This window comes from Mustela nivalis (assembly GCF_964662115.1).
Source record: "Mustela nivalis genome assembly, chromosome: 5".
Classification (NCBI taxonomy): Eukaryota; Metazoa; Chordata; class Mammalia; order Carnivora; family Mustelidae; genus Mustela; species Mustela nivalis.
In genome coordinates this window covers 116128074-116142728 of record NC_139024.1, presented here as the reverse complement: position 1 = coordinate 116142728, position 14655 = coordinate 116128074, and the positions used below count along the sequence as shown (strand labels likewise).

Below are 14655 nucleotides of genomic sequence, written 5' to 3'. Positions count from 1 at the left end.
GACAAAGACCTTTTCTTTTTTATTTATTTTTATTATTTTTTAAAAGATTTTTAAAAATTTGATCACAAGTATTTAAAGATCACAAGCAGGCAGAGAGGCAGGCAGATAGAGAGAGGAGGAAGCAGGCTCCCTGCGGAGCAGAGAGCCTGATGTGGGCCTCGATCCCAGAACCCTGGGATCACGACCTGAGCCAAAACCAGAGGCTTTAACCCACTGAGCCACCCAGGCGCCCCTCCAAAGGCCTTTTCTATGAAGTTAGAACAGCTAACCTGAGATAGAGGTGTTGGCAAAAAACTTTTTTCCTGCTATTTAAGCCTTTGCAAAGCAGTCCCTCTCTTGGAAATACTCCTTAGTCTTTCTCAACACCTCCCCTGAAATTGTTTTTGGGGAAAAAAATGGCTTCAGTGGAAATCAGATCCAGCTCAAAATATTCCTATGGCTTACCCTACCGTTCAGGGGACCCTGGCTGGCTCAGTCCCTAAACCATGTAACTCTTGATCATGAGTTCAAATCCCACGTTGGGTATAGAGATTTCTTAAAAACAAGATATTCCTGGGACACCTGGGTGGCTCAGTTGGTTAAGCAGCTGCCTTCGGCTCAGGTCATGATCCCAGCGTGCTGGGATCGAGTCCCACATCAGGCTCCTTGCTCGGCGGGGAGCCTGCTTCTCCCTCTGCCTCTGCCTGTCATTCTGTCTGCCTGTGCTCGCTCTCTCCCCCTCTCTCTCTCTGATAAATAAATAAAATCTTTAAAAAAAAACAAAAACAAAAACAAGATATTCCTATGGCTTACCATACTACTTACAGTGAAAAACAAAGTCCTCTTTATGCAGGGAGCCTGATGTGGGGCTCAATCCCAGGACCCTGAGATCATGACCTGAGCTGAAGGCAGGTGCTTAACCATCTGAGCCACCCAAGCACCCCATCTCCTCTCTATTTTTATCCTCTGCAGTGATTCTTTCTCCTTTCCCTCCACTTTCCTGGAAACCCGCCTTCTCCAGCAGCTTTCCTTATACTGAAACCTTGGGAGGTGGAGCCCCTCTTGGCCCCTGATAAAAAACCGGAGCAAGCCGGCTTCCTGGACCTCCGGAGGAAGTTCACAGCAAGGCCTTTGGCCATGTAGGTAGTGTTGGGTTCTACTGCCACCCCATTCTCAGGGGTAGTTGTGTATCAAATATTTCTGGAGAGGACTGAAACCCTGATGTGATGACAGTTGATGGCCTGTGGAAGAGGTGATGTCAAGGTAGGGTGGCAAACTGATTAAATCCTATCGCAAAGTCCATGACCTCCATACAAAATGGACATCAAGAAAAATTAAACGATGCCTGGGTCCTGAAGAACAACAGGATCGCTGACGTACATTCTGCATCCACTTCTCATTCCCCTACAGTCAGGGACCAGTGCAGGAAGGTAGATGAAGGTCAGCAGACCGCGACCCATAGCCTCACGAAGCCCCGCCCCACTCCGCTATCTCCGGCATGACCCCGCCCACAAGTAACGCCCATGTTGTGGCCCCGCCCCATCCGTGGAGCTCCCTCGGCTTTCGTCCCGCCCCCTTACTCCGTTCCTCAGGCCTTTGGGCTAGGACCATTTATGGCCCTGCCCCTTCCGGCCTGCCCTCTCCCTTTCCCGTCCGGCCCCGCCCCTGACCACACCCCCTATCTACGTTTCTAAAGCAGCGCGGGAATCTTGGCGGGCTCCCGGCCGAGTGGCTCCGAAGCTGGCTCCGAAGCTGGCTCCGAACGCCGAGCCGGGCGGGGCGCGTGCGGGAGAAGGGTCGTAGCGGCGTCCGGGCAGGCGCTGGCGTTCTGCCCCCTTTCGCCTGTTCTCGAGACTGAGGTCAGGAACCAGAGCAGCGGCCGGCGCATCCCCGTGGCCCTAGGCATGGCGGCCTCGGAGGAGGTGCCCGCTGTGGCTGAGGGCGCGGACTCGGCGCCCTGGGCACAGCTGGAGGCCCCCGCCCGGTGCCTGATGCAGGCCCTGCAGTTGGGGCCGGAGGGGGCGTGGCGCGGCCTGGGGCTGCTGCGGGCGCTGGGCAGTCGCGGCGGGGAGCCCTTCGGCTGGGGCTGCGTCCTGGAGGCGCTGTGCCGGGAGGAACCCGCCGTGGAGGGTCCGGACTGTCGCCTGGAGCTGTAAGTCGTCTGGTCGCGGGGCGCCGCGTTTCATCCTCCACGTCGTGTCAGGCAGGGGCTGGCGCCACCCCACTTTTCCAGATGAGACCGAGGCCCGGAGAGCTTCACTAGTTCCCCACAGCCAGGCGTCCCTGCCGCGCACCCCAGGGATATGAAGGAGGGGCATCCAACAGACCTTCACTGAGGACGAGTGGGTGCGACACACGCCTCCTGCCGCGTGTAAATGAGTAACTAGAAGCCCTGGACGCAGATGGCTTCCGATCTCATACTTCATCTCTAAGGAAATCGAACTCATACCCCCAGTGTAGGGATACTTAACGTATAACCACGTGTGCACAAGAGTAAAAATATGTGCGTTATAAAGTATACAAAAGTAGAAATTTAAAACGTGGTGACCGGACATCTAATGGGGTGGTTTTATAATGTTTTCAAAGCACAGTATACATTTTTTAGAGAAAAATCACTTTCCTGATGACTTACGTTCTTTGGAGTGATTTTGAATTTTTTTTTTTTTTTTTTTTTTGACCTCTTTATGTGGCTGACAATTTCTCCTTGGAGCAGAAGGGTTAGCTCTGCCATTTTCTTATTTGATGGGCTTCCATTACTGGTATTACGTTTCTTCTCTTTCTCTTTTTTAAGATTTTATTTACTGGGGTGCCTGGGTGGCTCAGTGGGTCAAACCCTCTGCCTTGGGATCGGGTCGTGATTTCAGGGTCCTGGGATCGAACCCCACATCAGGCTCTCTGCTCAGCGGGGAGCCTTCTTCCTCTCTCTCTGCCTGTTTCTCTGCCTGCTTGTGATCTTTGTCTGTCAAATAAATAAATAAAACCTTAAAAAAATATTTTATTTACTTATTCATGAGAGACAGGGGGAGAAGAGAGAGGGAGAGGCAGAGTGAGAAGCAGGCTCCCCCAGAGCAGGGAGCCGGATATGGAACTTGATCCTAGGGATGATGACCTGAGCCCAAGGCAGACGCTTAACTGACTGAGCCATCCAGGCACCCTATGGTATTCAGTCTCTTTTCAGTCATCCTTAAAAGCCCTGTGTCCATTTAGTGAGGTTGGTTTTGTTAAACGACATAATACAGTATCCATAAATGCGTTTAATTATCAAATTAAAGAAAAGACACAAAGTTAAAAAAAAAAAAAAGTGAGGTTCCCCCTTCAGCCACCAGGGGGCTAGAGAAGGGGCTTTGCACTTCCAGATACTCCTCTCTCAGAATTAGGCTGGAGACTGGACTATGAATGGCCATTCCATACATTAAATAGTTGTAATACTTGATTTCTTATGTTTTAGATAAGGAGAAATGGAAATTCTAATATTGTTTTCCCACACCCCACTTTGAATTTCTTTGGAGAAATGGGTTTAGGAGAGGGGAATCTGGGTGGCTCAGTCAGCTGAGCATGGGGCTCTTCATCTCTGCTCAGGTCTTGATCTCAGGGTCCTGAGTTCAAGCCCCACATTGGACTCCAGGCTGGGTGTAGAACCTTACTTAAAAAAAGAAGGAAAGAAATGGGTCAGGAGAACTTTGCACACCCCCAAATTGGAGGCCTTGGAAATGTTTATCCAGCTGTCTGGTTTTTTTCTTGCCAGAGTAGGAGGGGTACTTAATCTAGGGTCCCTGGTTAGAACTTTATTCCAGTATAATTGGTTTCTTTCATAAGCCCATGTATTTTATCTTACACATTTAACACTAATTCTGATAAGGGGTCCGTGCACACACAAAAGTTAAAAGTCCTGAAGTAGGGTCTTCCCTGCCTCAGCACTTCTCAATATCCTCTACCACAAACTGGCCACCTTTTTAACTTGTGCTTTCTTTTTTTTTCTCTCACTTCATGTCTATTGTTCACAAAAAAATAAAAGTCAGATTTTTTTTCTCTTTCACACCTCCCAGGTGCCCCTTGTATTGATGACAAGTAGCCCTGCACAGTCACATAGAGAGGAGCACAGGAGTGATGGCAGGTGGGCTCGATGTACCCATGGCTTGTTTGCCACCCCAATAAGCCTCAGGTCACAGTCACACAGTATCTGGATTCTTGCGTTGACAACATGGCAGATGGCTACCTTTGCTTTCTCCATGGTAGCCCAGGCTCATCTCCAGGCGCTTATTCTCAGAGAATTAATTCACTCAGTAAATGTGCCCCCAGTACCTGCGATGGGCTGATGCTGTGCTGGGTACTGGAAGATGGAGGAAGAAGAGACTGCCTCTGCCTCTTAGCAATTCAGTTGGGTGAAAGGAACGTCAAAGCGAGACAACTGTGACCCTGTAAGTTCCGGGGGATAGCCAAGGTGAGCATAGGGCTGTATGGGAAGCACTGTACAGCATCCTGGAGTATTACTACTACCATTATTATTATTATTATTATTATTTTGGGTCTCGGCCCATCCTGTAGAACTTTTTTTTAGTTTAATTTATTTATCTTTTTTTTTTAAGATTTTATTTATTTATTTGACAGAGAGAGAGACAACCAGAGAGGGAACACAAGCAGAGGGAGTGGGAGAGGGAGAAGCAGGTTTCCCGCTGAGCAGGGAGCCAGATGCAGGGCTCAATCCTAGGACCCCAGGATCATGACCTCAGCTGAAAGCAGTCGCTTAATGACTGAACCACCCAGGCACCCCTAATTTATCTTTTTAAGTAAGCTCTACACCCAGTGTGGGGCTTGAACTCAGGACCCTGAGATCACAAGACACAACCTCTAGGGGGCGCCTGGCTGGCTCTGTCAGTGGAGCATGTGATTTGGGATCTTGGGGTGGTGAGTTTACTTTAAATAAATAAATCAGTCTTAGAAAAAAAAAAAAAATAGAAGAAGTCATATGCTCTACTGACCAGCCAGCCAGGCGCCCCTGGAGTGTATATATATATATATATATATATATATATATATATATATATACACATATTTTTTAAAAGATTTTATTTTATTTATTTGAGAGAGATCACAAGTAGGCAGAGAGGCAGGCAGAGAAGGGGTTGGGGAGCAGGCTCCCTGCTGAGCAGAGAGCCCAATGTGGGACTCGATCCCAGGACCCTGGGATCACGACCTGAGCTGAAGGCAGAGGCTTAACCCACTGAGCCACCCAGGTGCTCCTGGAGTATATTTTTATATAAAGTTTGGAAAGGGATTTTTTTTTTAAAATAAAACAAGCATGGATCTTTTATAGGATAGATTTCGATGTGAATTTTTTGAGCCGAAATAGGAGGTGTCAAAGAGCAGAGCCTAGCACAATACATGAATACATGCTCAATTAAAAAAAGAAAAAAATTGTTAAAAAAAATGGAATTGCTCAGAGATTTTTTTGGTTTTTAGCAATTGTAAAATGAACTCAAACTGGCTTCACCACAACAAAAAAATACATGCTCAGTGAAGGTCTGTTGAATGGCACTCGTGCTGACCACCTCCATCCTATTGGTACTACCTCCGAGTGCCTGCCTGTCTGTCCATGGCCATCCAACCTCTAGCTCTATCCCAGCTGCCCTCTGCTCCTCCCAGCAAGATGCTCTTTAACTGCTTGTCCTCCTTCTGCTACCAGGAAACCCCTGCTGCTGCGATTGCCTCCGTTATGCCAGAGGAACCTGATGTCCCTATTGATGGCTCTTGGGCCATCGCTGCCCCAGAGTGGCCTACTCCCCGTGCTGCAGATTGCACGACAAGACCAAAGCCCCAACCCTGACGCCTGGCTCCAGACCCTGGGGGAGTTGCTGTGGAGGGATCTGAACACTGGGGTAGCGACTGAGGAGACATCCCCACTGTCTACAGACTGCCAGAGACAGCTCCAAGGCCTGTGTAGGCGGCTAGGCCAGGGAGGCAGGAGGCTGAAATTGGCCCAGGCTCCTGTTCCCGAAGAGGAACAAGAGGAAGGCAAGGAGGACAAGGATTCCCCACGGCCTGGGAAACGCAGAAAGGGGCCAGAGGAAGAGCCTGCCAGTCCTGAAGGCGGACGGGCCCCCAAAAGGTTCCGGCATTTGGAAAGGGAAGAGGAAGGAGGTCAGGAAGAGGAGAGACAGGAACCTGAGTCTTTGGAGCCCCCGGCAGACGGAGGAGGTGCCTCACCCATGGAGAACCAGCTCGTCCTGGCCGAGCCCAGGGAGGCTGGTCAGAGTCTGGAGGAGGCTAAGGACCTAGCTGAGAGTTTGGAGTTGCCCAAAGCTGTCCAGGTACTAGAATGGGGAGGCTGGGTTTAGGGTGATCCCCCAGGAGTAGGGGGTTTATCCAGGGCCAAAGCTGGTCGGGAGACTATTTCCCAACTGGGATAACTAGAATCCGCAGAGCAGGGGGTAGGAGCCTAGGGTTAAGGAAACCGTCTCTGCCCTACAGACTCTGAGGAGGGGGTGGGAAGGCAGGTATAGGAGGGCGGAAACCTTTGGCCTTAATGATCGACAATACGAAGTTAAAGCATTGCCACACAAGAAGAGAAGCTCCAGGGCTATACTGTGGAAGGAGTGGAATCGTGCCAGCTTCCCGCCTGTCCTCCCAATCCCAGACCTAGGTCTGCCCCCATGAGGGTGGGTGCAGAGAAGACAAGTCTAGGCAGCTGCATTTCCATGGGCCTCGTTGCCTTTGAATTCTTAAGCACCTCTCAAGGTTTAGGTTTCGAGCTCTTGACTCCCTGGAATCATCCTTGCCTGCTAGCTCTCACTGATCTGGGGCCTTCTCGGAAGAGGGGGTTAGGACTGGGCCTGGGGCCACACTGTGCTGGTAGGGACTTGGCAGTGACTGGACTCTCCTCTTCAGGACCAGGTTCCCAGGCTGCAGCAGCTGCTCAAGACCTTTGGGGAGGTAAGTGGCCCCTGCTCACTGTTGCCCCGCCATCCACCTGTCGATAGACCTCAGCCCTGCCCAGGGAAGCACAGGTTGTTTGGATGGCGGGGGTCGGAGTGGCGGTCAGAGGACAGTCACTGCAGGGGCTTGTCTTGGCCCAAAGGACAGATAGGTCATCTAACCTCAGACAAGTCCCTCTCCTCTTATAGCATCCAGGGTCCTCATCCACCCACTGTGCCAGACAAAGGGGTGGTCTCTGACTCATCATCAAGGGCTCTGCCTGCCCTAACATGGGATTTGCCTTTCTAGGGGTTGGAGGGTGCTCCCCCACTTGAGCTACAGCTTCTCCATGAATGCAGTCCCAGCCAGGTGAGTCCCTTAAGACCCTGAGGATACATCCCCTCTCCCCAGCCTTTTTCCATTTAAGTCTGTGTTTCCTTGCCTCGTGTGGGAATGGAGAAGGGGATCTTGCTGGGGTTTTTCACCCTGTGTGCTTTCTTTTAGCCCTTGGATCCTCACCATGGGGGCAGCTCTCCCAGCCTCAACCTACCTTGGAATATCCTTGCCCTACCCATTCTGCTGCCCTGTTAGCTTGAGACAGCCTAGCAGAGGCAGACTGAGTGTGTCTGTGTCCTCCCTCCTACTTGGCAGATGGACCTGCTGTGTGCCCAGCTGCAGCTCCCACAGCTCTCAGACCCAGCTCTCCTGCAGCTCTGCACCTGGCTCCTGTCCCTTTCACCAGATCTTAGCCTTAGCAATGCGACCATTCTGACCAGGAGCCTCTTTCTTAGACGGGTAGGTGTGTTGCCATATACTTGGCATGCTAGGCACTTTGTGGGGGAGAATCTGAGCCCTTGGAAGGGTGGAGCTTGGGAGAGGGGGTTTCCAACCTTATAATGTGTCTGGCCAGTCAAGGCAGTGTGGGGCAAGGGAAGGGCATGGACCTCCAGGCCATCCATCACATGGCATCGACTTCCTCCTTCTTGGGTCCCAGACCCTTCCAGAAGCTGAAAGGGTTTTGGAGCTGGGGAGCTGAGCTTTGTATCTTTTCCAATGGGTGAATCCATGTGAGTCTGAGATAAAAGAACTTTTGTTTTTTCTTTGTAACATGTATCACCATCTGAAATACGTGTCTAATAAACATTTATTAAAGGGAAAAAGAAATGGGTGATTAATATTTTCCTCCCTGTTGGCTGTAGATTCTCTCCCTGACTTCCTCGGCCTCCCGCCTACTCATCATGGCCCTGACATCCTTCTGTGCCAAGTACGCCTATCCTGTCTGCAGAGCCCTTCTTGGCCCGGTGCTCCAGGCCCCAGAAACAGGTAATTCTGGAAACAGCCCCAGGCCTGGTAGCTCTGCCCTCTCGTTTCCCAGCACCCTTCATTCCAGGCGACCCTGGCCATTGTGTATTCAGTCAGTAAAGATACCTTCCTTCCCTGATGATGCCCCCCTATAATGAGCCAGGCATTCTGTTCCATCCTCTCCTGCCCTTTGCCCCCACACCTCCCCCCTCTGCTGTCCCCTACGTAGGCCCAGCTCAAACGGAGTTACTGTGTTGCCTTCTGAAGGATGAGGCCCTGGCACCGGACACGCAGGTTCTGATGCTGGGGTGAGCATACAGCCCTCCCTGCTGCCCCTACTCCACCCCCTCGCACGGGCCCAGCCTGTTCCTGGCCTCCTGGAGCTGGAGTCGGCTGGGGAGCGGGCCCTGAGCCTGAAGCAGGGGCCGCAGCACAGCGGATGCCTCTCTTGCTGTGGCCTGAGCCTGGCTTGTGCCTCCCCCGCTCCCACCCCCCTTATGCTTGTACAAGTTGCCATCCTGGGACCCTTCCCAAGCCCTCGGTTCCAGTCTTCTGGGCCAGGTGCCTTGGGGAGCGCAGGGAAGAGGCTGGTGGTCTCCACTGGAGCAGTTCACAGCATAGCTAGAGCCTGGCTGGCAGTTAAGAGTCTGGCTCTGGAGCCAGGTGGACAGGATTTCAAATCTCAGCCTTGCCCTGTGTCGATTCCAGCAGCCTTCTCCATCTCTCTGAGCCTGTTTCCTCATATAAGAAATGGGGATAATGTTTCCCCGGAAGGATTTTTCTAGATGTTAAATTTGGTAATGCACGTAGACCACAGCACAGTACTTGGCTCAAGTCAGTGCTCAAAAATTGTTATTATATTGATGTTCAATTTGGGTATTAAAACTGGGGAGTCAAGATCCAGACACATAGGGCGCCTGGGTGGGTCAGTTGTTAAGCATCTGCCTTTGGCTCAGGTCATGATCCCAGGGTCCCAGGATTGAGCCCCACATCGGGCTCCCTGCTTGGCAGGAGGCCTGTTCTCTGTTCCACTCCCCCTGGTTGTGTTCCCTCTCTCACTGTCTCTCTCTCTCTCTCTGTCAAATAAATAAAATCTTTAAAAAAAAAAATCCAGACACAGAAACAAGTAAGTAGCTAAGACCCCATGATCCTAATGGGAACTATAAAATGGAGACTCTCACAGGAGAAGAGGAGGGTCTGAAAAGTAACATCAGCCACCTCTGATTGAGTCCTTTCTCTGTGCTTTTAGTTCTCTCCATTAGTCCTCACACAGTGCTGTGAGGTGGGTGCTGTGGCCGCCCTAGAGACGGAAAGCCTGAAGCTCATGTTCATTATGGGGCGTGGGCCAAAGGTCACACAGACGGCAAGTGGTAAACCCTGGGATCAGACTCTAGGCTGTGCATCTGAGAAGCCACACTGCTCCCATGTGACAATGCTGCCTTTCCACACGAGCAGGGGATTGCTCCCTAGCCTAGGAGGCACAGCTGGAGTGGCAGTCGCCATGGGCTGGGCGCTGCAGGGAAGGCTGCCTTTTGGCAAGCCTCATGGACCTCTCAATGGGCCATGATCCTCTGCCCTGGGTCACCCTCACCTTCTGTCCTCACAATGCACTCTCCATTCCTGCTATTTTTCAGGGAACCTTGGTACACCTCATGCCAAATCCTTCATGATCCACCGCCCCAGGCGTCTTGGGTCATAGCCTTCCCAGCACCAAGTGTGGGCTGGCTACTGGGTGGCCGCCAGCCTTGGGTGGCGGGGGTTGGGGAGGGCTCTGAGGACTTGCTGTGTTGGCTGGGGGAGCCTTGGCTGTCTCCAGGGTCTTGCACTGCCTTGGGGGTAGGAGCCGTAGATACCCAGACGTGGGCTGTTCTCAGTGGGACCTCTGCTTCTTGCAGACAGATCTTGGAGCTGCCCTGGAAAGAGGACACTTTCGTGGTGTTGCAGTCCCTGCTGGAGCGGCAGGTGAGCAGGCTGCCTTAGGGAAGGGTGGATGTGGAAGTGTGGCAGTGCCATCGCCGTGTGTGCTGGGTGTGCGGTGGCTGGTGGGCATGGGCCCCCTGGGTTTCAGGTCCCTCCAGGGATGGAGGCAAACAGGACAGCTGCCCTGCAGCAAGCGGGGCCATGACAGCAGGTGAGTCCTGGAGCTTGAAAGGCTGGTAGCTGAGAGCAGACTGCATGGTAGAGCCCAGGCTGTGCCTCTTCTTAGCTGTGTGGCCTTAGAGAGGGACTTTTGGGGTTATGTGTGTGAAATTTAACTTAATTTTATTTTATTTATGAAAGTTTTATTTATTTATTTGAGAGAGAGCAAATGAGTGCAGGAGAGAGAGGGAGAGAGAATCTGAAGCAGACTCCATGCTGAGCATGAAGCCTGACATGGGGCTCGATCCCATAATCCTGGGATTGTGACCTGAGCAGAACCAAGAGTCAGACAGTTAACTGACTGAGCCACCCAGGCACCTTGGATTTAATTTAATTTTTGAATAGGTTACAAATTCATAGGTTCACAATTTTTTTTTAAAAGATTTTGTTTATTTATTTGAGAGAGAGACAGATATCACAAGCCGGTAGGAGAAGGAGAAACAGACTCCCCCCGCTAAGCAGGGAGCCTGATGTGGGGCCCGATCCAGGACACTGGGATCATGACCTGAGCTGAAGGCAGACACTTAACCAATGGAAGCAAAGATTTTATTAATTTGAGAAAGAGAGTGCATATGTGGGAGTGTGGAGAGGGGTGGAGGGGGAGGGAGAGAGAATCCCAAGCAGACTCCCCACTCAGTGCAGGGCCCTACTTGGGGCTCAATCCCATGATCCTGAGATCATGACCTGAGCTGAAACCAAGAGTCAGATGATTAACCCACTGAGTCACTCAGGTGCCTCTATGTTCACAAATTTTAAAGCTCAAAAGCTAGAGTGAAAAATATTACCCCTGCCATCCAGATTCCCTTCTCCAGGACTAATCAGTATTAGTAGTTTCAGGGGAACTCTCCCAGAGATGCTTTTATATACAAGGACCCGTGTTTAAGTTGACTTTTTGCCTACTTTTTACGTAGATCACCACGCTGAGCTCAGTGCTCTGTCCTTTGCTTTTTTTTTTTTTTTTAATAAAGATTTTACTGGGTGCCTGGGTGGCTCAGTGGGTTAAACCGCTGCCTTTGGCTCGGGTCATGATCTCGGGGTCCTGGGATCGAGTCCCACATCGGGCTCTCTGCTCAGCGGGGAGCCTGCTTCCTCCTCTCTCTCTGCCTATGTGTGATCTCTCTCTGTCAAATGAATGAATAGAATCTTTAAAAAAAAAAAAAAATAAAGATTTTACTTATTTGACCGAGAGAGACACAGTGAGAAAGGGAACACAAGCAGGGGGAGTAGGAGAGGGAGAAGCAGGCTTCCCCATGAGCAGGGTGCCTGACGCAGGGCTTGATCCCAGGACTCTGGGATCATGACCTAAGCCGAAGGCAGACGCTTAATCGACTGAGTCACTCAGGCACCCCCATACATTGCTTTTTTAACTTACAGTATATTTTGGCAGTTTTCCATATGACTACCTAAAGTTCTGCCTCATTTGTTTATAACTTAGATAGCTGACCTAACCTCTTTATGCCTCAGTTTTCCCGTTTACAAAAGGGGAGTGATGATTGTAAGTACTGCCCAAGGCTGGGGTGAGGTGGAAGTAGATAATTGGTGGAAAATGCTCAGAACAGTGCCTGATGTATTAATTCAGTTATTATGAAGGAGAGCTGATGCTATTATGCTGACGGTACCCTTGGGACTCCTCACTTCTTTATATCTTTGGCCACCAAGCAAGGCTGAGACCTATGCACCAGGCTCTATGTGCCTTATCTCATTTAATTCTTTTCACTGTCTTTAGTGTTAGGTATCATGAGAACCATTTTACAGATGCAGAAACTGAGGCTTTGTTTGGTTATGTGACCTGTCCAGGCTTACTTAGTTAGAAAGTGGTAGAGTTTGGAATTGAATCTGGGGCCCTTTCTTATTCTCTTATCCCATCTCCCAATGTGTGCAGGTGGAGATGACCCCTGAGAAGTTCAGTGTGTTGTTGGAGAAACTCTGTAAAGAGGGGCCAGCGGCCACCGCATCTGTGGCCTATGCCAAGCTCATGCTGACGGTGATGACCAAGTATCAGGCCAGTGTGAGTATTGGTAGGGCCATGAGGGTTGATCCCGCTACTGTGAGTGCACCACAAGCATGTACATCTAGATGTTTGCTGGGGAAGACCCCCTGAGTGTTAGCGAGGCCAACTATTAAGTTCAAGCCCCAGACTGGGGAATGAGACTGCTTAGGAATTCGCTCATCCAGCCTACAACGCTGTGGGCCAGATGCTGTATGGTGCACTGGGGAATCAACAGTCTTGTCTTTGACTTGACCTCTCCACCGGTGCCAGTGAGGTGGGAGAGAGGTGGTAACCAGATCAGCCTAATAATCTGGAAGGAACCAGGTGAGAGGTGTGTGTGGGGCATTTGGTTGCAGAGCAAGAGGAGGCAACTAAACCTTGTGTTTGGGAGTTAAGACAGGCTTCTCAGCTCTGAAAGGGTGAGTGGTGGCCAAGGCCCAAGACTGAGGAAAGGGCATTTCAGGCCAAGGAAACAGTATAAGCAAGGATCTACAGGTATTAACTGAAGCATAAAAACATGAGAATGGATGATGGTAGGGGTGAGGTTAGAGGTCAGAGTTTAAACACTGAGCCCTGCTAGGTCTTAGGCACTGTTTAAAGCCCTTTGCCTACATTAACTTGCTAGTTTATTCCATGTGTTAGACCCATGAGAAGATACTATTATTAGCTCCATTTTATAGATGAGGAAATTGAGACTCAGAGAGGTTAAAGTGACCTACCCAAGGTCACATGGTCAGGCCATGCTAATATCATTGGAAGACCCTGTAGGGTATGATGAGGAGCATGGGCTTTATCTTGAAGGTCAGGTGTCCTTGGCTGTTGGCTCTTTGCCTTTTTTGGGGAGTCACAGGCCCATTTGATGATTTGATGAAAGCTATAGATCCTCCCAGAAAAATGAAAATCTGAACACACATTTATGCACATTTTCAGGAGGCTCCTGGGTCCTCTGGAGAGCCTGATGATCCTAGAAGAAGGGCCTCCAATATGAGACATCAGAAGTTATCCCAGGGCCCAGCTGAAGCTGGAGTGATTTGGTCAAATTTGCATTTTGTAAAGGAGCCTCTGGTATCTGTAAGGAGTGGGGATTGGAGAGAAGATACAGGGTAAAGATCTGTCAGGATCCCACAGGTCATAGAAGAAACAGTGTGGCATAGAAGGAGTTGTGACAGCCACTGTGGAGTATCTCCGACCCTCAGTTTTCTCATCTGTAAAATGGAGGGTTGTGCAGGTTACATGAAGCTAGGTTTATAAAGTTGCCACATGGTGAGCACCCAATAATTGTCAACTGTCATTGATGTGGCTCTCTTCGTAAGTTGCACAGTTAATATCTGACCCAGGTCCACTTGAACCTGAAGACCTTGCATAATCATGGTGAAGTAATGCATTTAGATATCTCCTCCATTGTCCTTATATCCTGATTACTCTCTCCTTCCTAAACAGGGCCATGGGCAGAGGGGAAAGGGGAAGGATCAGTTGCTGGAGTCCTGATATGATTCTTCCCTGTCCCCAGATCACTGAGATCCACAGGCTGGGCCTGGCCGCAGCCCTAGAGCTCAACACCACTTTCCTGAGGAAGCCCCTACAGGCTGCCCTGAGACATCTGGCCCCCTGACCATCACTCCTGGGGCCTGAAGGATACTTCTCCAGCTGCCTGAAGGATGCTTCTGCTTTCAGTCAGTGCCTCACTCTGACTCGTTGCCTGGGGGTAAAGGCAGAGCCTGGCCATGCCAAGGGTCTGCTGCCTCCCTGCTCCAGGATGCAGAGAAAACAGAGAAGGTCCTGGGCTAAGCAGGCTTGATGAGCTTTATTTCCAAGGGATGCTGACCTTGGGCTCACTCTTTGTCACTTTTGCTTCAGACTGTGTGGTTGGAAACTTTCTGAAAGACCTCAGTAGGGTCAAAGCAGACCCGGGTAGATGAATGATGCTTCAGGAGCCCTGAGGTGACCTGTGTCCTGTGCACAAATATCTTGCACTCAAGTGTATGTTATTACCTTCTGTGTTCTGACTTGGATAATAATTTATTAAAAAGTAGGAAGTTTGGGGCACCTGGGTGGCTCAGTGGATTAAAGTCTTTGCCTTTGGCTCAGGTCATGATCCCAGGGTTCTGGGATCGAGCCCCACATCGGGCTCTCTGCTCAGCAGGGAGCCCGCTTCCGCCCCCTCCTCTCTGCCTGCCTCTCTGCCTACTTGTAATCTCTGTCTGTCAAATAAATAAAATCTTTTAAAAAAACAAGTAGGAAGTTTAATGTTTTCTTTGAGTCAGTATCTGCCTTCTTACGAACTCTGGGTATTTTTTGAGAACTAACAGACCCTGCCATCTCCCACCCTACTC

General features: G+C 50.4%; 1 protein-coding gene across 4 annotated transcripts; it reads left to right on the top strand.

The window, feature by feature from the left end:
- Nucleotides 1-1646: 1646 nt before the first annotated feature.
- FANCE (FA complementation group E) lies at nt 1647-14556 on the top strand. 4 transcript variants are annotated; one of them, XM_082732379.1, is made up of 10 exons: nt 1647-2131; nt 5663-6287; nt 6865-6909; nt 7201-7260; nt 7543-7686; nt 8091-8214; nt 8423-8501; nt 10089-10155; nt 12215-12340; nt 13833-14556. In XM_082732379.1, exons 1-10 carry the CDS (start codon nt 1884-1886, stop codon nt 13932-13934), a joined length of 1620 nt encoding a protein of 539 aa, XP_082588505.1. In that variant the 5' UTR covers nt 1647-1883; the 3' UTR covers nt 13935-14556. The 4 variants fall into 4 exon arrangements, 3 of the variants coding, with proteins under 3 accessions (XP_082588505.1, XP_082588507.1, XP_082588506.1); XM_082732381.1 differs by having other exon boundaries at nt 1667-1838; XM_082732380.1 differs by having other exon boundaries at nt 1669-2131; nt 13763-13892.
- The last annotated feature ends 99 nt before the right edge of the window (nt 14557-14655 follow it).